The sequence below is a fragment of the Enoplosus armatus genome, chromosome 14 (genome assembly GCF_043641665.1).
Source record: "Enoplosus armatus isolate fEnoArm2 chromosome 14, fEnoArm2.hap1, whole genome shotgun sequence".
In the NCBI taxonomy this organism is placed as follows: Eukaryota; Metazoa; Chordata; class Actinopteri; order Centrarchiformes; family Enoplosidae; genus Enoplosus; species Enoplosus armatus.
In genome coordinates this window covers 23,172,399-23,199,412 of record NC_092193.1, presented here as the reverse complement: position 1 = coordinate 23,199,412, position 27,014 = coordinate 23,172,399, and the positions used below count along the sequence as shown (strand labels likewise).

The window sequence follows — 27,014 nt, the reverse complement described above, 5'->3', positions numbered from 1 at the left end:
CCTCATTCCACCTTGTGTATAAATTGGGCTGATCAGATTTGTGATTAGTCCTGAAGGAGCTAGTGATGCTTTTAGGTGTAGAGGCCGAGGTAGGGTTCGCAAAAATAGCAGAGCTACAGTCTCGAGGCACGAGGGAGCGGACCAACCGCTGACTCTCTTGGCAGACGTCAAAGCCAAAAGCAAAGTTGTTTTGGTGGATAAAAACTAAAAAGTGGGACCTGGTCCGATCGCTCAAAAGGAGCTTTCACACACAACGCCAAGGATAACTCCAGTGGTGGAAGAAGTATCAGATCCCTTACCTCAGTAAAAGCAGCAATACTACAAAGTATCAGCAAAATGCACTTAATGTATGAAAAGTAAAAGTCCTCATGTTGCAGTAAAATGGTCCCTGTACCTTGAATTTGTACTTAAGTACAGTACTTGCACATTGCATATCTATCGGCATTAACTGAGTCGACACATCTTTATGAACTCATACCTCAACTAGCAATGTTTAATATAGCACCTTACGCGCACAGTCACACACCTCGGAGTTCGATGTGAAGGAAGTCGGTGGTTCCCAGGTTCTCCAGGAAGACCCCGTGAGTGGAGGAAGTCCTAAAGTAGAAGGAGATGTCTGTGCTGGTTTCTCCTCTGAAGGACGGGAAGTGGAGGTAGGAGGCCGGGCTGGTGAAGGAGGCTGCGTTCCAGTAGTTCCCTTCAGAAAACGACAGTGGGACGTGGGTAAAAGTGCTATTGTTAGATCTCATGGTCTCTGGTGAAAGATTAATGTGTGTTTGTGAGAGAGAGAGAGACACTCACAGTCCCCCTGGCATTTGAGGGGCCCTATTGTCAGTTTGGCCTCCGATCCAGCTCTGCTTGTGTCGCCAACCACAACCTGACTGACTGGCAAATGGTCTTTATACACCAACAGGCCTGCATCCTCCTTCCTGTGCACACACACACACACATATACAGGGAGACAAACGCCTGTCAGTCAAGTCAGGATCATATTACACGAGACAATATCTGAGTATCCCTGTAGATATAGTCGAAGCTGAGCCAGGAAAAAGCTGCAAAATGTGACAGACATTGAAAATGGTAATTTTGCTTTTACTACCAAATATATAGTACAATTCCTTGGATACTAGATTTAAAAACTGGATTGTATTTTGTGTTGCCACAGTGTGAAATAATATTACATAAAGTACATTGGAAACAAACAACATACAATGGGAATGCACAGACATCCTGATATTATATGAATGGGTAGTCATGTGGTAATAGCATTATTAGCATTAGCAAAGCAGTGCTGCCGGCTGTCACAGCTGCTTTAGTGAACGTAAGGACTATTGTTCAGTGTGAGCATACGAACTCTGTAACCTTAGCTAGCTCAAAATAAGACACTCACCAGGTGCGCAGGTCAGCGTCACAGTTGCAGTAGTGTTTGGGGTCCGTGCAGTTGTGTTCGATACCGCAGGAACACTTTTGTATCCCCGGTCCTGAACCCCCCCAGTAAGAATGCCTCTCATTGGCTCGTCCTAGCCACCAGGTGAACGGGGCGCCATCTGGGAATCGAACCAACAGCCTGGAGTCAGTTTGTTTTCACTTTCGTTAGATCAATTCTTACGGCAGACTGCATGCTTTCATTTCAAAATATCCTGCTCACATTAATGACTTCGATCCTGCTACTAAATACTCCTAATATCTCTTTCTTTCAACTGGTGCTGATATCTTCAAACTTCAGTCTTTCATCCTCCATTTAATGATTGATTGGCATTGATAAATAAGCATGGTCTTTTATTAGTGACTGAACAGTGGCAGGTGAAGCGTCTTCTGATTCTGATTCTGATGATAGTTCTGAGGGATACTTCACCTGGAGTGTTGAGCAGACGAGACATTCGGCAGGCGTAGGCTACGTACTGTTCGCAGTACTCTGCACTGCTGGTGACTGACAACACCTGGACACACACACACACACACAGGAAGGAGACAGAGTTATGACTCTGAAATTCATCCAGTAATTATCTCAGACTATGGCCCAGTCAGCTTTTATCTACTACATGAAACCGTCAAGTAGGTAGCGGGCTCAACACCTCACTTCTAGTAGACAAAGATTTGACTACCTAGTAGAATTCTACGAGCACCTTTGGCGACTCATATGTCCTTTGTTTCACAGAATGGTCAATGAAATCAAATCATCAGGAACCATACCTACAAAAACCTGACAAAGACCCAACCCTCACCCCCAACAACAGACCTATAGGCCTGATCAATTGTGACCTAAAAATAATTATTAAAGCACTAGCTGACAGATGGAATCAGTCATGATCTACATTAATCCATCCAGACCAAACTGGTTTTATAAAGGACAGACATTCATCCACCAATATGCGTCGTCTATTCAACCTCATCGGTTTATCCCAGAGAAGCCGTCGCAGTACCATCACAGGACACTGTGGTCAGAAAGAAGTGATACAACCAAGCTGGTTGTCAACTTGTTTGGTTTGTTAACTCAATGTTATGCGTATGTAGAATAAAGAAACCCATCTGATACCTAGATCACGGGGAATCAGTCAGCCATCTCAAGGTAAAATATCCATGCCTAGAGAGGGTATCAGGTAGAAACCACAACATGGCGCTCAAACAGGGACCTCTCGAGAGTTAAAAGGAAATCTAGAGTGCCCGAAGAGAAAAGGTTGAGCTTTAGATCCTAGCTGGACATGTCAATCTGACGCTGCCTACTCCGAGTCGAGTAGTGCCACCAAATGTAGGAGTAGCGCTTGAACAAGAAAGAACCACAGAGCGAAGCGCCCCTGCTGGACCTTATAGCTGGCAGAGCCAGCCAGGAGCAAAAGTATACCGAGACATCTCTTAAACCCAGTAGTATCCGTCAGAACACCTAGCACCTAGACACACAAGTGTGCAGTGATAAGAAAACGGTCAAGGAAGGGAGGGATAAGAAAAGGGTATGCCAAGCTAAGAACAGATAGAGCTTAAAGAAACTAGCATATCCAAAGTACAGAAAGGGCTAAAAGTGGGGTAGGGTAGTCATGGTCGATGGCTCAGACAGCAATGATGCGCACACCGTAGAAATGGATCAAAGTTGAAAGCCACACGGGGGGCCATTGACTACCTATCACTAGGAAACAGAGAGGTTGATTAAATAGCTCAGGAGCTAATTATACCTAGAGAATGGATAGATGGTGAAACAGGTATAACTTAAGTACCAGAACCTGATGAGACTAACGTGTCAAAGCAAGTACACAAAGGGTTAGGTCATGTAGGAGGAGGCAAAGTGGTGTTCTGGTTAAAAGGCAAATGGGTGGATATACGCAAAGCCAGGGAAAAAGTGATAACAGAAACCCAACTGCAACACATTATCACTAACACACTTCAGTGCTGATGTGGCAGGACCATTGTCTAACTCAGTGATTCTGAACCCTATTTTACCATTGTATATACAGTGACGACCCCCTCTGAGCCCCCCCCCCAGCAGCCAGGCTTTATAATAAATAATTCAAGATGTAAACTTCTAAACTAAATAACCCTAAAATTTAGTTGTCTTCTTCAAAGAAATTAATTGAATCGCGACTTCACAATTCCCCATGGAGCTTTGGCGACCCATGATGTCGGGACCCCTAAGTTGGGAACCACTGGTAACTGCTCTAGTTTAGGGAACACACATTTCCAGTACATACATTTCACCCAGATTAGGAAAAAGCGGTGAAAATGATGGCCCTGCCACAAGCAGCACTAGCAAGCATATTCAGGCGACTGATGTTCCCGGCCCAAAGAGTCTCACCCATTTCCCACTTCCTACCAACCATTGCTGCCAAAATATACTAAAAATTATGATTGGACAATCAGGGCCATCCTGTTTAGTTATTTACCTTTTCTTAGCAGAGAGAGGGATTCCAGGTCAAACACTGGCAGAGTACTATATTAGGATGTTTTTTCGTATCTGGAAGCAGTTCTGCAACTAGTGCTTAACCCAGGCATGGACCATAGTCAAAAATCTAAAGCCAGGAAAACGTGGAACTAACCTTAAAACAGGCAAGACAACCATGATGCTAGCAGGCCTACATGTTCTGACAACTCTAGGACAACTGAAATTTCTAGCCTCCAGGCCAAGTACGTCCTTACGAACCGCCTGGATATGTTATGCACTGGGATCAAGTACAAATCAACATAGCAGGCTCAGTCAAGCATCTGACACCCCCACAGGGAGGGAGTCGTGGGCACGCATGGAATGCATGTGGACGTAACCCCTTCCACTGCAGGCCCTTCCCTCAAATGTGACATGATTTGTATATCATGCGGTCCATCATACTGGTCAGATTCAACCTATGTGAATTAGAAGACGATGGATTTGGAAGTCTCGCCCAAACATATACCAAAACCACTCATAGTGTCTACCCAGAAGACAAGAAAGTATCCGTGCCCGCAACAACAACAGCTTTTATTTGAGAATTTACGTTAATCCCATATGCACTACTACCAAGCATAAATTTACACTTCAATTTACTTTAACTTGTGGCTATATCCTAATGTTATTAGAACTAGGTAAAAGTAAGACCGTGGTCATTGTGTACCTGTTCATCAGTCACGTTGTAAGTGATCTGCAGCACCGCCTTCCCCTCCTGGTCTGCGCTGGTGACCGATGTCTGAGGAGACAGGTTGTTCTTGAGTGTGGTCCAAACCTTTCCCTCTAAAAGAGACCAGAAAACACACCTGTCAATTGTCTCCACGCCTTCCACAGCAAAGATTCACTTGCACTGTACAGTATAGTTTGCAGATGCATAATATATACAGAGAAAAACAGTATGATAGATGCATGTTTGTGCAAAATTCTGGAGCAAGCTTTGGCAAAAGCTGTTCTAGGAAATACACTTTTTTGCTGTATTAACCCTGCACCCCTCTCACAGTGACATCTCACCTGTCATGTCACAGCTGACTCTGAAGGGGGCGATAGATCCACTGCCGTCTGGGTCGATCCAGTAGCTCCCTGAGCTCTTCCCCTGGTGCTTATACTCCTCACAGGACTGCTGATACATCGCTGCAGAGGAGACACAACGACACAGCTCAGCAGACACAAAGCAGTGTGTGTGTGTGTGTGTGTGTGTGTGTGTGTGTTTGTGTGTACACGTACAAGTATGGCAAGTAGCTCCGGTGTACCCGGTGCCACTACAGTCGCAGCTGAATGTATCCCACGTCTGAGAACAGCGGCCACCGTGCTCACAGTGGTTAGGAACACACCTGAGGTGACACAACAGATGGACAGTGGAAGGAAACTCGTGAACACGGGGGGGAGCACAACAGGGGCCAGTTTTCTGACCCGCGACCGGAACTACATTCACAGTATTTATATTCGCACCTCGACTAAACAGGGACACGGAGATCTCACTTTCTACAACACGGGACCTTTTGAGACAATCCGAAGTTTATAATTGTGACTGAGGCGTATACCTGTCTACAATGGCACACATATCCAGGCTGACATTTTCAAAGGTTCCAATGAGGCCCTGCTCCACAGCCCTGAGGTCGGCTAGATGGTCGTCTATGTGGATCATCTGCATGCAGCCCTGGAAGGAGCGCTGAAGTGATCGGGTGTTAGTGTGCAAGAAGTAGCCTGGAGAAAAGCGCAGTAGGTCAAAGGTCATTATCATCATATACATATATATTATCATTATCACTGCTATAACGTCAAAATGTTACTTGCCTAACCTTTAGTTCAGTCGTGATACCCCCACTGTTATCAATGATGGAGCAGACAACCCCTGCTCTACTACACAACAGACTCCAGGTTTAACTCTGGGTCATAATAAGAATAAGGAAAAACATCCTGCACAAGGTTGCTGTGATCACCTCCAAAGTAGTAGGTCCCTCCAGTCTGGATGTGGATGGGGATGGCTGTTCTGACTGTGGATGCCTCGTCTCCGTCCACCGTCAGCATGGCATAGTTCTCCAGTGCATTCAGGTGGACACTGTGCCACTGGCCGTCATTCAGACCTGAACCTGTGAGGCGAAAAACACACTTCAGCCTGGAAACGTTTAACAGGATAAAACAGCAAGACAAAACATGGGGCCCCTCAACCTCCATGGCGGACGAGCCTAGCCCACCTGACGAGATGTCAATGCGCGTGTTCTTCTTCTGCGTCACGTTCATGTAGACGGTGACCTTGCCCTCCGCCAGTGCCACCTCCACCCAGCCGTCGGCTAGCGCCGTGAATATCAGCAGCCCGTTGGGGTTCCACGTCCTGAAAGACAGGCTGACCGACAGGGTGTCGCCGTCGCTCTGGCCCGGCAGCCGCAGGAAGGACGTGGAGTTGAAGAAGACAGAGAACGCGTTGGACTCGGCGCAGGAGAAAGTCAGGTTGCGCTACAGTGGTAGAGAGAGAGAGAGAGAGGGGGGGGGGGGGGATTAAAGTTAAGGATTTCAATCACGGACTGAGGGCAGATTATTTGTAGCACATATATTTTTCCAGTAGGTGGCAGTGTTCACATCAGGAGTTTCAAGCAATGATCTGACAAATGGTGTCAGATATACTACGCTACACCATCCGCTGGCTCCACCTGCTTAACCTCTAGAGCAGTGGTTCCCAACCTTTTTCTCAGGGACCCATATTTTACCATTGTATATAAACTGACAACCCCCACCCACATAAAAGGGGGGGGGGGTAGCCTACTTCTTTTAAAATATCTTTATATATATTTCATTATATTCTTTTTATTTCACTATCATACATATGTTTCAATAGTCCAAGAAGACTGAAATTCAAATTAGTGGCATACGAGTACAAAGTTAGTTAAAGCAGTATTCCACAAGGTCTCTGTTAAACACACACACACACACACACACACACACACAAACACATTCAGAGTCAAAGAAAGTTGTCTTACGAAGCTGGATGTGTCCACCTTCTTCCTGCGGACCAGGTTGGTGATGTTGTCTCCGTTGTAGGTGATTCCCTCCATGCAGCCCACAAAGTTCTCTCTGCCTCCTGAGCTCGGCTTCACTGACACAGGCAGCCCTCCGAAACTGATCTGGGGACACGCAGCAGAAGGGGACAACATGGGCTGAATGAAAAGCACTGTCGCACGGGGAGGTAGAGCAGGGTAGGGTGGGTTCGCGGGTTCAATCCCCGGCTTCCCCCGCCATGTCGAAGTGTCCTTGAGCAAGACGCTGAACCCTAAGTCGCTCCCGATGGAGACAAGCACCTTGCACGGCAGCACGCGTCGCCATCGATGTGTGAATGGGTGAATGAGACCTGATCTGTAAAGCGGTTTGGGGAACCGTTACGGCTGAAGAGCGCCATGTGAGTGAATCGCTGCAGGAATGAGCCCTAAAACCAAGAAATGAGTCAGCATTTTTACACATTTCCGGTTCCCTCGTCTGGAAGTCGGTGGGTTTTTTGGTTAGATGCCCGAAATAAGGTCTGTGGTTAACACGAGCTTAAGAGATTTCAATGTTTTGTTCTACGACATAAAGTATGTCAGTAGATACCCCCACTCGTGAATTTTGGAGCTTTTACGTGTCTCTTTTAAGTGGCTAAATGAGACTACAGAGGTTGACGCGGACATTAAACGTCTTCATGCCGAACACGGAAAGTCATCTACTCACCAGTCCGCCTTTACAGCCTCGCTGTGTTTATACTCTATATCTATCTGTCTATATATCTATATCTATCTATATTCTCTTAAAAGTGAAGCTTAGTGGTGGTGACGTTGAAGTGGTGCGACCGTGCTGTAGTTCCTTTATAGCCTAACGTTAGCTTTTTACTTCTGGCGATTCCATTTACTGTTCAAAAATTGGACCAATTCCAAAAATTTTGGTAGCTAGTACTCCTTTAGACATCAGGTATACCAGAATTTCCCATTTACGGCTGATGAGTAGACCGAAGTAGAGTCTGCACACTCTAACCCACTCTAACGTAACCAGCCCTTAAGACATGATTTTCTCTCCGATTTTAGGCCCGATCCTTATATGAAACACCATATTCGGGTTTCCATCATCTCACATACACTGAAGCAGCAGTAGCAGTAGTCGAGGAGGCAGCAGTATCATCAGCCGTATTGATTTGATTTGCTGTTCACTGTTTCAAATTTCACTACGTGGCTAACATGACATGTCAGCTGAACCTAACCCTTATACTGCTGGAAACGTTGTACTCTTGTTCAATGAATTTTAAAAGAGTGTGTTCAGTGTGGACGGGGGAAAACGGAGTGTAAGGAAAGCAATGACAGACTTGACAAAGAAGAGATTGAACCATTTTCATAGTGTTCCGGTGTTTCGGTGTAGATGGAGACCTTTACAAACGACGACCTCGGCTCACCAGACGAAAATAGTTCTCATATGTAAACAGCATTGTGAAAGTTAGCTAGCTTAGTGCTGAAATCAAGAATATACGGTAGAAGGAGGGTGATTTTGTTTTTGTTTTTTTAGCATTTGATAACTTCATTACATAGCTAGCAGAAAATGAGGGAGTGAGAGATGGGAAATGACATGCCACAAAGATCCCTGGCTGGATGCGTACTAGGGCCTAGGGGTTCGTGGTCAGCAGGTTAAGCCCTAGGCCACCAGGGCACCCCAATGTAGATAACCGTGAAATGGTTACTAACTTGGGAAACAACGCTGCATGAAATGGTGGACTGCAGTTTGTTACTGCTTGTCCGACAAATTTCATTAGCGGTTTACACCACCTGTGTGTGCTGATGATTTACTGCATACACTGTGTATAAAGATGAACGACATGACAGCTCCCCAAAAGTGAAGCCACAACGTCTCGATCCCCCCCGGTGGCTGGCTGCAGTATAGGTCATAAGCCCTGCCCCCTCCATGTTAGCGGATGAGACATGGGCCAAAGTAAAAAAAATCGAGGCACACGTCAAATACATTTTTCTCAAAGACGGTTTCTGTCATTTCAGGTGGTTCTTATCACGCTGGTGTTTGCTCAAGTGTTCGTTTTTCTGATCCGTTTGGTTTCAATTAGTTATTTGATGCTATAAAAACGGGGTGAAACGTCATGATTGACAGCTGTGATTGACTGTGATGTGCTCGCGATTGGGTCGGATGGGACCTCGATACTGCTGCTCCAACCCCCCTGATCACCACGGCACAGACTCTGGTGGCGGCCGCATCCGGGAGGGTTTAGCTTCATTTTTGTACAGTGGGAGAAAGTGAAGACACGTCGTCCATCTTTATGTGCAGTCTATGGTTTACACCAGGGGGTATTCAACTAAAAGGTCCAGTTAGAGAAAATGTCCTCAAGCAAAGGTCCGGAACATCATAATGTCTAACTTGCATTGTGATTTAGTGTGATATATATTGAAGTAGCCTAGTAGTTATATCAATGTCTGCATGTAATCAACAACTGACTGTCAAATCAAATAAAGAAAGTACAATTCAAAAACATTCTGACAATATTTATTGTCACTTAACATTGAACTATACAGATATATAATACTGTAGATGTGTATAATGTCCTTCTCTCATTGAGTAAAAGAAGGGCTGCATTTAAAAATAAAAGAGAGAAAATAAATAAAATAGCTTTTGAAAAATTGTGCATCTTAAAATAAAGTGCTTAATTTTAGAAAAACAAAATAAAGTGTATCAGCAGCTTGAGTTTCCCTTTTTTCTTTGTTAACTGTTTCACATCTTGACTTAACAGTCTCTCTCCCTGTATTGTTCACTCATCTTATCATCTGTCACTCGCTTTGATTGGCTGAGTAGCGTCACGTGGGCTGGCGTAACTTGTATGCAATTGGTCCGTGAGTTTCCTGATCCGCTAAACCAGTGCCGTAAAGACTAGAAAAGCTGCGCCGGTTAAAATAGAAGCGGCCCGTCAAAATTTAAAATCCCTTAATAATTTATTGATTATAGGCGGTCTGCCTGTTAGTGACCTATGGTTTACACCATCAGTGTGTGCTCAACGGACCACTATAACTCAGAGACCTTTGGACGAGGAGCAAAGTCCCGGGATTGTGACATGAGGAGATGATGACAATGCCTGACAGCCTGACCCACGGGGAGTCTTTACCTCATAGTCCAGGTCGAGGTGGTCAAACTCTCCATTGGTCCTGAACTGCTGAGTGTGGTGGTCCAAAGTGAAGTTGACATTCCTACGGTAACGCTGTATGACAACTGAGTGCCAGTGGTCATCGTCCAGCAAGCTCCCACTGGTCACAGAGGTGTGACCCTGAATGGAACCATACTGGTTACTGCCTGTAGAGAAACGAGCAAATCACAGGTTGTAAATGTTTATCATGTCGCCTCTGACAGCAGAATACAGTATTAGAATTTCAATAGAATAGAGTAGGGGGTCTCTGGAGATCACTTTTGCCGCCCTTGAAACCACGCAGACTATACGGAAGGCTACCTAAGTTGATGCCGAGCTGCAGTCTTGCCCTGCGGAGCTCCAGGGAGATGTAGTCTCCCTGCTGTCCCTCTCCGTGGAGCAGGACCCCATCCCCAGCCGTGGTTCTAAACTTTAGGGAGATGACATCCTTCACAATCTTTATCTTCTTACTCCTGAAGCGGTAGGAGATGATGCCATGGCCGTCAAAACTGATCACGTCTGCCCCTGCAAGAGAAAAAAACAATTTTCATTATTAGCGATTTCATTACTGAATGAGAAAAAATAAATAAGCCAAATACGAATAATGCACAGGTAAATTATTCCAGAGGAGCCCTAAACATAAAAGCTTTTTTTCCCCAATTTCCTTAGAGACAAAGAGGACCATAAAGAGGAGTCAATCAGAGCATCTTAGTGAGAAATTTGAAGTATACAGTAGGAGGCAGGAGAATTGTTTTTCAGTTTCATTGGTATCAACTAATTCTGTGCAATGTCCGCATTGTCTTAATATTGGTCATGTAAGTTGCAAAGTAGCTTAACTCTCCTTTTGGGATTAAACGCAAAGCGATGTCTGGAGCAATACATTACATTTATAAATGTGCTGAATGTGTGGTTCCGAGTCAATCCACAAACTCAAATATGATTAACTTTCTGGAGGGACATACCATCATTAGAAGCTAAATCCAGAGAGCTGGATTTGGAGTTGAGGTTCTGTCTTGTACCAAGGATCATTGTATAAGATTTGCTTTTGTTGGCGACGTAAATCTTTAAATTCATCATCACAAATCTACAGTTTCATTTTTTTTGCTCGAGAATTTTCAGGGAACAGCTGGCCACTGTAGTTTTTACCAAATGTTACTCAAACAGCTGGAAATAGGGCATTTGTTTGTGGGACTGTTTTCAGCGGCGGATTAATCCACATTTAGAGCATATCTGGCAGCAGGACGGTGTATGTGGGATTGAGTCAAAATAAACTATAGTGTGTGTGGTAAAAAAAAACTCGAAATGTGAATAAGGTTTGTACGTGTTGATTTTTCTTTTGATAGTTGTCGTCGTAAAAGTAGCATTGCCGAGCTTAGTTAGAATATTATCGGTCTCGGTGAACATGTAACATTAGCTTAACTAATTTAGGCTTATGCTTCACAGAGCAGACTGAAAACTCAAGCGGCACCAGCTAGATAACACCAGGTACACCAATTTGCAGAAAAGAACCTCAAGAAAATGACAAAAGAGGCAACAACCACTCTGTTGGCTCTCCAGCCACCCAGCTACCTACATAATGTAGCAAAGTGGAATACACACACAATATTGAACGTGGGATTTGTTGACTAGAGGAAAATACAAAACATCAGCAGCTTTACAATTACTTAGATGTAGTAGGAGCGCTATACTGACCTGTCAAGATGAGGAAGATGATATGAAAAATGTATTCTAGGACCGTATGGATAGCTTGGAAGAACAGTTTAATGGACGCTAACCTGATTATAAGTATTTTATCTTTTGATTTGATTTAATCTGATCTGCACTGCTACAAATGGGGCATCCGTGACGGCTGGCAGAGAGTGACCACACTGCAAGGCTCCCCAGACGTGACTCTTTCCTGGAGAGTGTCCACTGCCTCTTGGCTTCCAAATCACGTACCGAAATCAGTTACAAGGTGAAACGTGCTGAGATATTCATAGTTTTTCAACATCAAGTTTTACACATTAGTAAGGCCTAGTTAAACAGTCAGTTCACCCTAATTACAAAGCACTTGTTTTTTCTCCACTTATCCTCCACTTACCCTGCAGACCCTGTCGCATTTTGAATTAGCAACAATTCAAAATGCGACAGAGTGTTAGCAGCCTACGTGACACGCTTCCTCAAACAAGACTAATCAAACAGGTATGTTTGGATGAAAAACCACACAAAGGCATCTACGAGGACAGCTACGTTATTATCTTGCCGTTTTCAACAGCCGTCGTACCTATGACGACAACAGGCGCATTTGGCTGAAAGTCGCCAGTTAACAGAGTCACCCGTTAAACCGAAACACCCGCACGGGGTTTCACCATGCCGTCTCACCAGGTGAGTGTTGAGATATGTCGCGCTGTTCTACAGACCTTACAAAGAGCCAGACTTTGGTCCAATGTTCCTTACTTCTTATGAAATAGTCTCGCGTTGACCTTTGACCTTTTACGAGAGCGGAGACGCTGTGCAGAGTTAGCATCAAAGCTTCCGTGAACCGATTTGTAACTTTAGAATCGGGCCGTCGACCGGTTCATGGTACATTTAGATCCATCCAGGGGTCTGCGTATCGTTAAATCCGGGTACTGATTTATATCGGTGAATCATTAAACCCCTACTGCAGATAGTTTTAGTTTCTTGTACTGAGGTTTTGAGATATCAAGTTTTGAAATGCCACAACAGTTGAGAGGTAAATGAAACTGTGCTCCTACCGGTCAAAGAATTCCAAAATTGACACTTGAAAAAGTCAACAGGGACATCTCTTCCCACTCTGGATAATCAACAGACCTCAACGCAAACAGGTTCCATTCTCCTCTATTGTATTATGGTAGTGGCAGAGGTCTCACAGACACAATGCAAAAACCGCTTCCTATATAGTCAGTTGGTAATTAGAGTCCTTAAAGGCCCTGCACACCCAACCCACACAGGTGATTTGAATTATTTTACCTAAATGGACCTCTTTGATTGACATCCCCCTGGAGTCTTCTCTTCAGGTAACTGACCCAGACCCACAGTTAGTCCTGACTAAGAGGGGGGTATCATCTGAAAAATTCCCAACTTAACTATCCATCCACCTATCCATTAATCTACACCTGCTTATCCTGTACTGGTTCACGGGGGCATTCATATCTACACCTACAGGCAACTTTAGGTGAGATTCTCCATCTCACCTTGGGATTTTTTACCGTGAGGTGCCAGCACTAGCCACTGCCCCACCTCCTGAAAAAAGTCTTTACTGATGATGACATATAGTGTAGAACAGAATAGAGCAGACTGGGTGAATCGGGGTTTCCCTCTCTTGCACGCTTGTACTCACAATACGAGCAGCCGTAGAGCTCCAGACGTACTCCAATGCGTCCCTCCCTGCTCCAGTCCACTGGGATGAAGCGGATGTAGCGAGCCAGGATAGTGTGCTGCAGGTCATGACGGACCACGCCCTCGCTGTTCACGTTCCCCTCAAACATCTGAAACACACGGAAAACAAACAAACATGTTGCAGATAGTTCTCCACGGTCCATGGAACACTTATCAGTTCTATTTCCGTACAAAAAAATCAATAATAAAACATTTTATATGCATGCTACCCCTTCGGCAAATCACGCGCAGATATGACATCGATTTCCATTGCTATGCCGATGACACCCAACTGTATGTTCCGTTAAAGCCTGGTACCGCTGATGTTTCTTGCCTCATGTCCTGCCTTGCTGAGAATTAAAAATTGGACGTCCAAAGATGTTCTGCAGTTGAATGACTCCAAATCAGAATTGATTATAATTAATTATAATAACTTTAGTCTGGGTGCCTTATCAAACAATGTTTGAGAAGAGGCCCCGCAACCTGGGTGTTATCCTTGACACAGAGTTGTCTTTTGATGCTCAGGTAACCAAAGTGGTGCAGTCCTGCTTTGCCCAACTGAGACGGGCTAACCAAAATCAGGTCATTCCTCTGACCTGACTTAAGAGGTCATCCATGCTTTTATTTTCTCCAGACTTGACTATTGGAACGCACTTCATTCTTTAATCAGCAGGACGTAACATCTAAAGACTGCAGCTGACGCAAAACGCTGCTGCCAGGGCTTTTAACACGTACTAAGAAGAGAGAACACATCACACCAATCCTTGCTGCCCTTCACTGGTTACCTTTTACCCTTTTAGAATTGATTTTAAGGGTGAGGCCCCTGCCTATATTTGTGATCTGTAGACTCCCTATGAGCCTGATCGCTGCTTGAGATCCTCCAAAAGGGCCCTAAGGGAACTAATGGTTCCAAAATTGCCAAACAAAAATATAAAAAATGCAAATGCAAAAAAATGCGTTGCCGCCAAAGAAACAGTGCATTCAGCTTTGAGCCGTGAAGTCCGTCTACACACTGTGGTTTGACATATCTGTACACACTACAAATACAGTATGCAGGTTTCTGATAAATGTGCAGACGTTTGATAAACAGTTTCTTTTGAAGGGGAAATACGTGTAAAATAAATAACTAAAGCTTGCATTTGGACAGGGCATATATGGGCAAATACAAGCTAACCATAGAAGTCGCTACAGAGCTGTTTCGTTGAGCCGGCTTGACAGCTAATGTGCCGCCGTCATCAGGAAACAGATGTTGCTTGGATGACAGTTCAGAGGAAAGGACATAGATATAAACACCTACTATACCATGTTGCAGCTGGCCAGTTCAAATAGTACAAAATGGCAGGTCTTTGGGCTGCTTTTAGACGTTCTAACGAAACAAATTCCAAAACCAAGCGACAGAGAACAACATTTCATACGGATGTGTCAAAGTGAACACCACAATGTCTCAATAAGACCATCTCCAATGGCTCTTCTCTTTGATTATGAGCAAAAAAAGACATTATTTTTCACTGGGACCTTCCTCTGAACAGTAGACTTTATTAACACCTTATTAGGGAGGGAGTGCATTTTGCTCCAGTGAATTAAAGAAAAGTCCCCCAACTGAATTGCAGGGGTACAGAGAAACATAAATACCAGGTTACCCCAATGGAGAGTTTTACTGCAACTTTAAAGACATTTTATTTTATGATAGCTGGCGAACCGGTCTTAGCTCAACTACTGAGCCCAGTTTTGGATTTAATACTAAGGGAGAGACCAAAGATCCAGCGGGATTCCACCTACCATAAATAATGTTCCAGGGATATAAGTCATTTGCTGGGTAAAAACAGATGGATTTTGTCACTCCTGTTGTTTTAGGGAAGGGTGAAGTTGCCTTGGAGTCAGTGAGCGTGAGTGTATAGTTTGTTTTTACATTTTGATAAAGCATCCCTGCACTTCCTGTTTGCATTGTAATCACTACAAGATCTTTAGTTATATCTGAAGTCTTCCAAAGTTATTTATGGACATTTATGCCCAACGGATATCTGAGAAATCGTCACTGTCACTGGCAAGACTATGCTGCACTGATTCCAGCAGTATGTGAATGGCATCTTTGTGCAATTCCTTGACACAAATTGCATTAAATGGTCTCAAAGATTTCGACTGTACATGACACAAGATTCTTCCTTACCCAGATGTTTCCATCCTGTAGGTAAGGCCTCCAGTTCTTCTGCGTGTCGCTGTAAAGCAGCCGATAGTTGCTCGTCCAATCAGAGCTACTGTAGCGACCCTGTGTCACTATGGCAACCACCTGCTTCCTGGAACCCAGGTCCACCTGCAACCACTGGTAGCGGTCCGTATCCAAGGGCGACCAGCCTCCAGCACCTAGTTTTGGGGGCATTGTTCAGGGAGGACGGGGAGGGAAGATGGGAGGAAGGGAAACGGAAAAAGAGCAGGAAAATGGATCTGGAACATTTAGGACAAAATGATCATAAGTGTCTTCAGCTTAGAGCAGAGTTGTGTATGCACTGTTAATAAGTATAAGCAGTATTGCAAAATACAATATAAAATGACTAAAATTACTACTTCCAACTCATCATTAAACAATCAAATGAGTGCCTTCTTCAGCGTGGTGAAGAGTTATCTATCTGTTAACTGATGCAAGCACCGTAGAGGTGGCAGACCAATAAGGTTCATAAAGCTCATTCCTTTTGCCATCATTCATAAACATACATGCAATTCCATCTGATCACATCTGATAGAGCTGACCACAAAGGAAGTGATGAGTAAATGAATGCTGGCAAACATGCACTCATGCCCAGAAGAACATGAACCCTGACCCAGACGAAAAGGATCCACTCCTCGCTATTTGCATACGTGTTGCTATGGAGTGCTGCAGGAATGAGTCCTAAAACCTCAAAATGAGTCAGCATTTTGAATGGGTTTTTGGTTAGATGCCTGAAATAAGGTCTGTGGTTAACACAAGCTTCAGAGATTTTCACGTTTTGTTCTACGACATAAAATATGTCAGCAGATACCCCCCACTCGTGAATTTTGAAGCTTTTACGTGTCTTTAAAAAAGGCGGTTGCTAACAAGCGGCTAAATGAGACTACAGAGGTTGTCGCGGACGTTAAACGTCTTCATGCCGAACACGGAAAGTCATCTACTCACTAGTCCGCCTTTACAGCCTCGTTGTGTTTATACTCTATATCTATCTATATTCTCTTAAAAGTGAAGCTTAGTGGGGGTGACGTTGACGTGATGCGACCGTGGTGTAGTTCCTTTATAGCCGTATAACGTTAGCTTTTTACTTTACGCTTCAAAAATCCTAAAAGTGGTGTTCATCAGTGAAGATTACCTTGCTGAACAAACCGTGTAAAGGGTCATAAACTTTTTGTTTTGCCACAGAGCTTATTTTCTGCAATAATCCAAAATCCCATGGAGAAATCCCATTGGCTTTTAGTCAAGGTGAACCAGGGCGATGCTAACGTCCGGGTTGGCCTGCAAAAATACGTCATCCCTGCAGCACTCTGTTGCATTGCATAGTGGAAGAAATGCATCACACCGCACCTAACCACAATCACCGTTCCATGCAACAACTACTTGCATGCAGTGACAAAAGTATCATCAGCATCACCAACCAACAACATTTAGAACATGATCCCATGTGCGTACGCAATAGCAAGCACTACTTGGTGTTTCTCATTACAACAGGCGTACCTTGTTTCCGATTAAGTTTGGCGTAACCGGCTCCGTATCCTCGGGCGTACGCCGACGAACTGGTGAAGGAGCTGTAGGGGAGAGGAGTGGCCAAGCTGTCCTCACACTTCCCTGCACCAGAGAGAGAAAGCTACGGTGGTGAACATGGTAGACACTGCTGCGCCTGCTAAATCGGCGGCACATTAGCAATGCTATCGTGAGCATGTTAGCATGCCAGTGTCAGCATTTAGCTCAAAGCAATCACAGCCTCACAGAGCCACTCATCTGAGCTGTAGACTTTGTTGTATCAGATTCATTGTTACTCTACTGTCAAGGTTGATGATATAGATCACCAGCAGGTCCTTTTTGTCTTTATTAGTGCAGGAGGACATGAATACAAAAAGTTAGACATAGGTGTAACAAAATATACAGAGACAACACAAAACAGTAAGACACAACAAACCGAGGATTTGAATTTGGACCATTTTTTGCTGGTGGGAGTTTCTCGGAAAGTGTGTTCATGTATGCGTGTGGCCATATATTCTGGATATGATTTCGGTTGAAGAAGTGAAGTTAATGTTGAGGAAGGAGAATTTTGGTCAACGGCCTCTATGTTCCATTTAGTTTGAATGGGAGATTTGGTTTGGTTGCGGATATTCAAGGGTGTGATTGCTCCCAGTGCTGTACTTCTGGATCGAAGATATGTTTAAGACATGGGTCAGTTCATCCAGCTCTTCACTTCGTCATTTCTTCTTTTGAGCAGTGGGGTGAAGTTTAGATTGAACAGCTCTGACAGCACTGTGGGGAAATGTGAATCCCTAAATATGTGATATGACCAGCGCATAGTAGGGGGGGTTTCACAGAATGGTCGACTATCAAAACCACTAGCCGACCCCTTGGTATCGCTGTAGACTAATCATTCATCTGTGGTTTTTGAGCACGGTGCAGTAATAAAGCAGTGGCAGTGCTCAACGACAATCAACAGCGTGGATATATGCTTCGGCAGAGCACATAAAAAAAAATCGGCTGCAAGCGTTTCACAAGTTATGTCCGAAGTTGATCTCGGGTTTGAGCATGTAATAATAGTACATCATAGTAGCTTTTGGGATGGCCTTCTAGCGGCCAAAGGTGGACGTAGCTTTGGTTGGTTAAATAAACAAAAATGAAGGTGTTTAGTGAAGGAAAGACTCCGGGTATCCCTGAAAGAAGGCAGTCGCGTTTACTGCGGTCAAGACAGTATACAGGTTGGTCCCGTTTACTGGTTGTATTGGAGACCTTTTTGACAGAACTGATCATTGTTATTGGGCGAGAAAAAGAAAATGTGATAAATCTTGCGATCAATCGACTATTTGACTACTTTCTGGGAGGAGTCGATGACTACCAAAATGCAGCAGGCGTGAATACCCTGCTGTTGATCCCTAGTGGGAGGACAGTGGATTTGGTCCAGTTTATATACTGTAGTGAGGAGTAATAGTAGTAAGTAATTGGACATTTCAGAGAATGGTTTCTGATCGCTAGAGAGATGAATAATGTATTCGGTTGAAAAGTCTGTGTCTATTACTGGAGGAACTGTTGAACAAAAACTGGATTACGGAAGGAATCACATCATCTAGACTAAGAACTCAAGCCTCACTCATGATGTTTATGTCTGTGTTTGACGAGTGAAATGGGACGGCAGCTGGCTGGTAGAGCGGGGTCTTTGGTTTCAAAAGAATTCATGTTTGGTGGTAGTCTGGGTTTTTTTATGTGGTGCTAAAATTCACCAGGGAAGACTTCAGGTCCTGGTGCTTTGTTGTTTGGGATGTGATTAGAATCACTGGAGAGGTCACCTGGTGTTGTTGGTGAATCAAGCGTTTCTGTCTGTTTCTTTTATTTTATTATTTTATTTATGGACAGAATGAGATTCTTTTTCCTCGTGGTGCTGCCTTACCTGTCTCCCGAAGCAGAGCTGGTGATGCCTTTGGAGAACCATTTCTCGGAAGAATGCCCACTTTTACTATGAACTGTCAAATTTAGGGTCTTTCAGTAGGGATGTGTTAAAGCACCATCTAGTGATGGCTTTGTATGGGCTACCTCAGCGACATGCAGCGTTTGCCATACACCCATATTAACCGTTGCATCTACCAGCAACATCTGGCTGAAGATGTCACCTGCCTGAATACTGAACACCACGTTGTCCACGCCGCCGGCTGACCTGCGCGATGGACCCCTGCCTGTGGACCACACAGTCGTCATTAGACCCCATTTTATCATGTCTTTTCCTTATGTGAACCTTTTTGCTTAACTTCAGTTGGTTCAGTCATTGATCCCTCTCTTGCTCTCCCACCTTTGATAATTAATAATCAGTGTCTTGACTAAACAAAGCGACATACTTTGCTAGTCGATTTCCTCATTTATGATCAGACCTGGTTATCTTTGTCAATATCCTATATTCGACTATGCATCCCATTTTATCTTTTTCTGTGTTCATGATATGTGTCGATATTGTAAATCAGTGACTGCAGATCTGAGAGAAGTTGTCTTGCCTCTTTTGTGTGTGCAAATCTTTTAATATCTACCTATAACATTTAGTCACTGAAGTCTAGACGAGCAACTTAGTGCAACCCGTGTTCCTATGTTCACTACATCTGCATGACCACAAGAGGTCACTGTTCTTCAGCTTGTTGTTTGTTCTAGTGAGGACGTTCTCCAGGCCAAACTGTAAAAGAGGAGTGTAGAGCATGTTGTCAAAAATTGATAAAGGCAAAATGCCATAAAAAAATAGTATTTAAAATCACCTTAACAGCCCTTCAATAACAAATAAATAATAATAAAAAAAACCCACAGAAGTTACTTTGATTTGATCAAGGCTGATCACCTTGTAATTGGACGCTTTCTCAGCGCAAGGCTGCGTAGGTTGGTCTTTGTTCTCAACACATTCATCAGAAATGATATGAGATTTGGGGGCGGGGGAGGGGTCACAGCTCTGTGTGTGTGTGTGTGTGTGTGTGTGTGTGTGACAGGTGCGGGGCATGGTAATGAGCCTCCTCATATGCATTACAAAACCACGAGCCAAGCATGCATTAAGCAGTTTAAAGGAACAAGAAAGAGATTCTGTGCTCCACGGAGAAACCTGCGAAACAACCTCCAACGCTGCACCAACAGCTCCTCCTGTTCTTCATTTATGTGTTATTTGATCATTTGAATGATAGCGCCCCCCCCCCGTGCCTCCCGCTGTTAGTACTGGACAATCCTGCAAAACCCCCAGATTACATTAAATGACATTTTTGAACCTCCAACACCACTGGTTTTATGATTTACTCCTATTATATAACAAAACATAGCAAGAGGGCAGCTTCGAGTTGTTTGTAAAAAACTCATATTTGAATTTTATGGTGTTTGTCTTTTATGGTGTTTGTCACTGAACACACATGACAAGGATGAGGATGTTTGGATGATACTTCTTTTCCACTACCGACGTTTGTCACCATTAAAATCCATTGCGGCCGGCCTAAAGTCAAGCTTTCAGATCCACAGGGAGTGGAAAAGACGGGGGAAATGTCCCTTTAATTCCATTTCTGTGGCTTCCTGTTCGCGTATCGTAAGACTACTTTCATGCCATTATTGTGGTTAATTATTAGGCTCCAGACCTCTGAATCACCGCCCACATTGCGGACTTGTCCGACGATTCAAACAGGTCTGCTGGTGTGCTCGTTGGCCTTTTTCACCGGAGCCAAAAAACGAGCCAATAAGAGCTTTGTAGGCGGGATTAAGAATGAGGGGGGGCGTCATTTTTTGTGTGTCAGAGCCAGAAAAAAAAAAGCGACATGGAAATGATCACAAAACGTGTTGACGAGCGTGGATGAGACGGATGGTGCATACGTGTACGTATGTACGCCCACAGCAAACTCTGTGATATGGCCGTAAATCCATATCAAAAGCCAGACATCAGCACCACTAAAGCCTCCATCTGTTCCGATCCACGCGGACTCCGGCCTCCGTTTGGCCGCCTCTGCCCTCAGAAGCAGATGTCCTGCCAGCAGCAGCTCCCGAGGAGCTGAGAGGACAGCTGCCGGCCAAACTGTCCTCACCAGGCCGACTGATGTAAGACATTTTACTGGATGAACCATAAGATTAACCATTCATTGATTTCTGGGGTGGGCAGGGGCAATCTGCCTACAGTGACACCAGAAAGCTCTTGTGACGCACCAGTCAGTCTCAGCTGTCAATCGTGACGTCTCGCCCCGTTTCTATAGCATCAAATAACTAATTAAAACCAAACCTATAGTCAGTGTGTTGATTTTTTTTTAGTTGGCTCATGTCCCATCCGCTAACATGGAGGGGGGCGTGGCTTATGACGAGACGTTTTTGGCTTCACTTTTGGGGTGCCGTCATGTCGTCCATCTTTATATACAGTCTATGAGACAAACGGTTTCCAGCAGCTTTCCCAGCCTATACAGCAAGTTACAGAAACACTCCTAATCGATGTAATGAAATGTTATCTGACCAATGAAATACAATATATAATAGGATAGCTTATTAAAACAACATATAGGCAACATGTTATCTGTGATAATCATGACCGTGTATATTATTTAACCTAAATAGTACTCCGTTATTTTACATAGAAATGAAACCACTGTAGAGTACTGACAGCGGTCAGTGTGCTGACCATAAATCAGCTGTGTCTGTGCATCCTGAAATCATGTTCATAGTATACTGGTCTGGCTGATAAAAGTTGCCATGAGCCACGCAACATTTACTTTTAGCAAAATAAGGGCAATATAAGACTTATAAAAATCAAAATGAAGACTATAAATCGCCCTGTTGCTGATCCAACGCTTAAACCAATTCGCTCTTAGATCTGGGGACAGCCGGGCGTTTCCCATCATGCACCGGGGTCTGGAGGGGTGGAGAGCTGAGGGCTGCAGCGTGTTTCAGTACTTCTTCTTGGTACTTGGGCAGTGTTGTCAGGTTGGTTCACAAACTGAATTATTAGCCAGAAAATAAGATTAACATTGAAAAAAAATGAGAAAAACATCCGCACCATGACAAATCAGGCCAAAGTTTTGTCAACCCACCCAAGCTCATTTTTACCGACATAAAACCATCTTACAGCACACCTAAATGGGCTGGGGAAAACGCCCAATCTGGCAACATTTCAAGTTATTTTCCGGTGCGCTTATTTAAAAAAAAATTGGAATTACAGGAGGGGCGGCGCCCCAAAGCCCTTAATGGACCACACGCTGCTGGTTATCAGTCTGCTTCATCTGTCAACTTTTCAATATTTTCTTCTTTTTTTTGCTGAAAACCTTTAAAATCAGCACTTCGCTGATGAAAGTTCAGCTTGAATTCGACTCTCATTTCCTGGTAACACTGTTTCACGAGGTCAACCATGCGCTAAAGTGCCATATCGTTAATCTTCCTAACCCCGTGACACATTCAAATGACCTCACAAACTTCAACATGATCGAATTTCACTATAGTACACATGCATGAAATGGGAGACCCCGACTGACTGACTGAGATCAGAAATGTTGGAACTGCACCATCATGTTTTGGTAGGAGGTGTAATAAGTTGTTGTTGTGGTGCAGATGGCATGGCTCAGTGGTCCTGACAATGTCCGGTTTCAGCAGTGAGTGCGTGTCATCTGGTTCCTGTGTAAAGGAGGATCTAGGGCCGAGTCAGGGTCAAAGTTTCTAACAATGTTTCCCGTAATGTTGCTGCTCTGCCACGCTCGGCAGCTGACAAACACTTTAAGCTTCACACTATTTAAAAAAAACAATGGCGGCAACGCAATCTATAGTCTAGTTTCTTCCTCCTGGGGGCAGGTTGTATTTTTTTTTTTTAATGAGCAGAAACATTGTACATATTAAAATGGTTGTTTTCTGAATAGAAGGACATGCCTGACTTCCCATTTCCAATTTTAACGGTTGTTCAGCACCTGCCCAGCCGGTGTGTTAAGAAGCCCAACGAGAGCTGCAGACAGAGTGCTGAGTTTTAACAAAAGCCATCTGTGAAACTGTGCTGTACGCAAAAACGGATAGAAGGAAACAATATTTTAACAAGGTCTGTGGTTTGAAAACACTGCCGGAACCACTTCTAATTCAATCACACTGGTGAGCATTACTCCCCAAAACACACACCTAATCACATTCTGGGATGCTGAGCTCCAAAAGTATTGTCACCAGTCGATTAACTGGCATTTTACTAGTCTGCTCAGTCCACTATAGATAATGGGAATTGAGAAGCAGCCTCATGTTGAAAGCTGTGCCGTTACGGGATGCAGGGATACAAGGTTCTGATACTGAGAGCCAGTTTATGTGCGTGTTTCTTGACGTTTATGTACGGCACTGAGATTAATATTCGATTAAAGCTACAGTAGGCAATATTATTTGATTATAATTTTGGTTGAAGTAACTAATTTTTACCATTGCATGTCACTAACAATATTTAATTGAAGGGCTCCTTAAAAATGTGTGTCTGTCTCCTTTGTACTTAGTTTAAAAAAAAAACTGGACCAGGTCTGAATCAAACAACCAATCGTGGGTTAGCTAGCACATAACTGGCCAATCACATCGACTCTGTACAAACAAGGGCTTCTACAGAAGGTTCCACCTTCTGGATTGGAATTAGATATCATTAGTGACATGCAATGGTCAAACATTCCATGTCTAGAATCAAGCCGGGGACGTTGCAGTTACACGACTGAGTCTTTTTATTCTTTATTTCTTGGACGTTGGAGGCCTATAACAGTGAGTGGCGGCAGGACATAAACGTTTTGTTTACAGACGAAGAAGAACGCAGGTTACGTGACATCAATATTTAAAAAAAAAAAGTTTCCCTCAGTCTTTATCACAACTTTCCCTTTTCAATACAAACTGTAAATGCAGGTTAAACTGGTGAAGAGTAAGATACCTAGCGAGAAATTGTGCCTTCCGACAATTCTTATCTTATTTATATGTTGTGAAAGACCAATGAATCATGAGTGCGCTGGGTTTTGTTCAGACTTAGGACAGGGCTCAAAGCTTGGAACCCTTCGGTGAGACAGGACTTTTGAGATGCTGCATGCCGCCACGGCGCCCTGCTGTTGTTGGTCAACATATAGCGCCAGCGCTAACCGCACCTGAAACCATGCGGCCAGAGCCTGTCGGTTGTTCTGGACACGCAGAGATTGAATTGATGTCAACCTCCTTATCTGGCTCTGTCATGTTTAATACCTTTTCGTTTGTTAGCGATGGCACCCACGGTCAGTATCGATAGTGGACTTGTGTCTCCTGTGCACTGCAAAAGGCACATGCACAGACAGACCCTCAGACTCGACAAGTGCGGTCTTGGCTGGTGTTAACTGTATTAGGCTAATGAGGGAAACGTATTCTAGTATTAACAAAAGTAAGTAGACACATTCTCAAAACTCTGCTACGCTGCAACTCCTTGAAATGTTTTTGTTTATCATTAAACGAACTGAATGGAACGAACTTAAACTGAACTTGCCAGTGACGGAACTGAATTGGAGTCTGTACTGGGTTCGACTGAGGGCTCACCCGTATCTGTCTGTAGGACGTATGACAGCCTTCTCTTTTGGTTAATTACATTTCGACAGTCATCTGAAGGCAGCAGGGCCCTTGTGTCATTCCATCTCGTTCAAATGAAATCATATGCCACCAGCACCAGGCTCCTGCAGAAGTACACAGACTTCTTTGGTTTTGCACACACCAAACTGGTCGGCTACAACTTGAAGTTTGTACAGTGGAAAACATAAAAAAAGACCCCTTTTCTGTTATTAAACATTATGGGGTTTTTTTTTTTAGGTGGAGGCAGAATAATTCCCTGAACACGTTCACACTAGCTAGCAAGTTTTGTTGGCTTGTTTTTTAACAATGGCAAAAGGTTACATTTTAAAGCACACAATACCAAAATAGCTCCAAACCGGGCCCTCTTTGATTCAGGGCAATGAATTAGCTTGGATTGGTTCTCACAAGCTTAAGAGATTTTCACGTTTTGTTCTACGACATAAAATACATCAGTAGATACCCCCACTCGTGAATTTTGAAGCTTTTACGTGTCTTAAAAAAGCCGGTTGCTAACAAGCGGCTAAATGAGACTACAGAGGTTGTCGCGGACATTAAACGCCTTCATGCCGACCACGGAAAGTCATCTACTCACTAGTCCGCCTTTACAGCCTCGCTGTGTTTACACTTTATATCTATCTGTCTATATATCTATATCTATCTATATTCTCTTAAAAGTGAAGCTTAGTTGAAGTCATGCAACCGTGGTGTAGTTCCTTTATAGCCTAATGTTAAATAAAGTGTTGTCTGTTGTATGAATGTATGGTATGGATACCGTTATGTGTCTTAAGGTTTGACGTGCCCACCTCATCAGAAATTGGGGAACTCTGAGTAATAGGTGATTTCTCTCGTTATGCTAACTCTTTCAGCGCATTAGCTAATTTTGTTAGCTAGTTGTACGGCCAGAGACAAAACTTGTCTGTTAAATCTTTGCATTTCAAGTCTTGTAGGCCTCTATGACCATTCAGGACGTAGTAGGCATGTAAAGATTTATACGCCCTCAGTTTCTTTTTATTATACACGCTTGGTTTCTCTGTCAGGTAGGTGTAACGCTAATTGTCTGGCCATTCCACCGGAGGTAGTCCTGTCAGATCGTCCATCCACTGAGGGAGCGCGTACGGGTTGGCCAGTCTGGCCCCATTGGTTCATGTTAACTTTAACCGAGTGAGTGGCCGTACATATTCTGAGAAACCCCTATTTTCTTCCGCCATTGTTAAAGAACAAGCGAACAAAACTTGCTAGCTAGCGTTTAGCTAACGTGTTCTGGGAATTATTCTGCCTGATGTTGCCACACATTAATAATGACACATTATTCATAACGTAGCCATTTGAGGACAATGCGGTACTGATTTTAGGAGAGAACAATTCAAGCCATTCGTCATCCATTGTTAAAAAAAACAAAAAAACAAACCAACATAACTTGCTAGCTAGCGTTTAGCTAACGTGTTCAGAGAATTATTCTGCCTCCACCTAAGCCCCGCCCACAAAAAAACCCACGTCATAATATTTACAAACAGAAAAGGGGTCTATTAGCTGTTCTGGAGCTTTCGATAACACCACGCGATCTTAAGTATGCTGCGTTGCCAAATAATAAACACAAATGGTCTCGCAGTGTGTCGTGAACCCTCTCTGCGTGTACGAGTGTGTGTAAACTGATGCGACCTGCTCGGCGGGGTTGAACAGTGTCACCCCACCAGGTGAGATGCTCCTCATTCCATCTTTAGTTACATTAGCGCACGTTATGGTCAGCTCTGGGGGTGCACAGACCACTGATTGCTGACATGTTATCGAATGGACGTTTTTGTCGTCATCATCACAACACAGCCCTGCTGTTTATGTGCCGGGGTTTCGGCCTCACGCGGAGCCCTCCTGGCTGTGGTCCCCACATCCCTGACACCGGCACACACGCTGGCCCTGGCCACCAAGTCACCAAATTAGCCACGGCTGCTGGTGACCGTGTCTTGTGTGTGTGTGTGTGTGTGTGTGTGTGTGTTAGCCTACTTACGGGACACTGAGGATGCAGCGCTGGAGGTGCAGATGATGCCACACAGGACGGGCAGCGACAGCAGCACTGTCAGACGAGACATCTTCAGTCCGCGAGAGCGACCGAGACAATAACGGCGGGGTCCAGGCGGGTTCTCCGTGCGGCGTTCCCTCCGCGGGGCCGTCTGTTGTCTGTTTCCGGCGATGCACCAGCCGAGCCGAGGCGCCGCTTTTCTTTCTTTAGCGGCGAAGGCGGCAAGCAATGGCTGTCCGCCCTGCGCGAGCGGTCTTCTGCTCTCTTCTTCTTCTTCTCAGCCTGCCCAGCGGCACTCCAGCGGGGCCCGACCTAAAACCTCCGGGACCAGCCTGTGAACAGAACGCGGATGCTG

At 44.3% G+C, this 27,014-nt stretch overlaps 1 protein-coding gene across 1 annotated transcript in view; it reads right to left on the bottom strand.

Moving 5' to 3' along the window:
• Positions 1-26,729, bottom strand: part of cntnap2b (contactin associated protein 2b) — a 33,261-nt gene extending 6,532 nt beyond the window's left edge. Inside the window, exons 1-17 of the mRNA XM_070919682.1 lie at positions 26,648-26,729; positions 17,113-17,223; positions 15,583-15,776; positions 13,378-13,525; positions 10,359-10,562; positions 10,020-10,204; positions 6,883-7,026; positions 6,103-6,361; positions 5,848-5,997; positions 5,449-5,611; positions 5,132-5,238; positions 4,919-5,038; positions 4,575-4,690; positions 1,856-1,940; positions 1,391-1,547; positions 802-929; positions 527-697 (exon numbers count right to left, since the gene is read on the bottom strand). Coding sequence (XP_070775783.1) covers positions 527-697; positions 802-929; positions 1,391-1,547; positions 1,856-1,940; positions 4,575-4,690; positions 4,919-5,038; positions 5,132-5,238; positions 5,449-5,611; positions 5,848-5,997; positions 6,103-6,361; positions 6,883-7,026; positions 10,020-10,204; positions 10,359-10,562; positions 13,378-13,525; positions 15,583-15,776; positions 17,113-17,223; positions 26,648-26,729 — 2,524 coding nt within the window. The remainder of the gene's footprint in view (positions 1-526; positions 698-801; positions 930-1,390; positions 1,548-1,855; positions 1,941-4,574; positions 4,691-4,918; positions 5,039-5,131; positions 5,239-5,448; positions 5,612-5,847; positions 5,998-6,102; positions 6,362-6,882; positions 7,027-10,019; positions 10,205-10,358; positions 10,563-13,377; positions 13,526-15,582; positions 15,777-17,112; positions 17,224-26,647) is intronic.
• Positions 26,730-27,014: the final 285 nt, after the last annotated feature.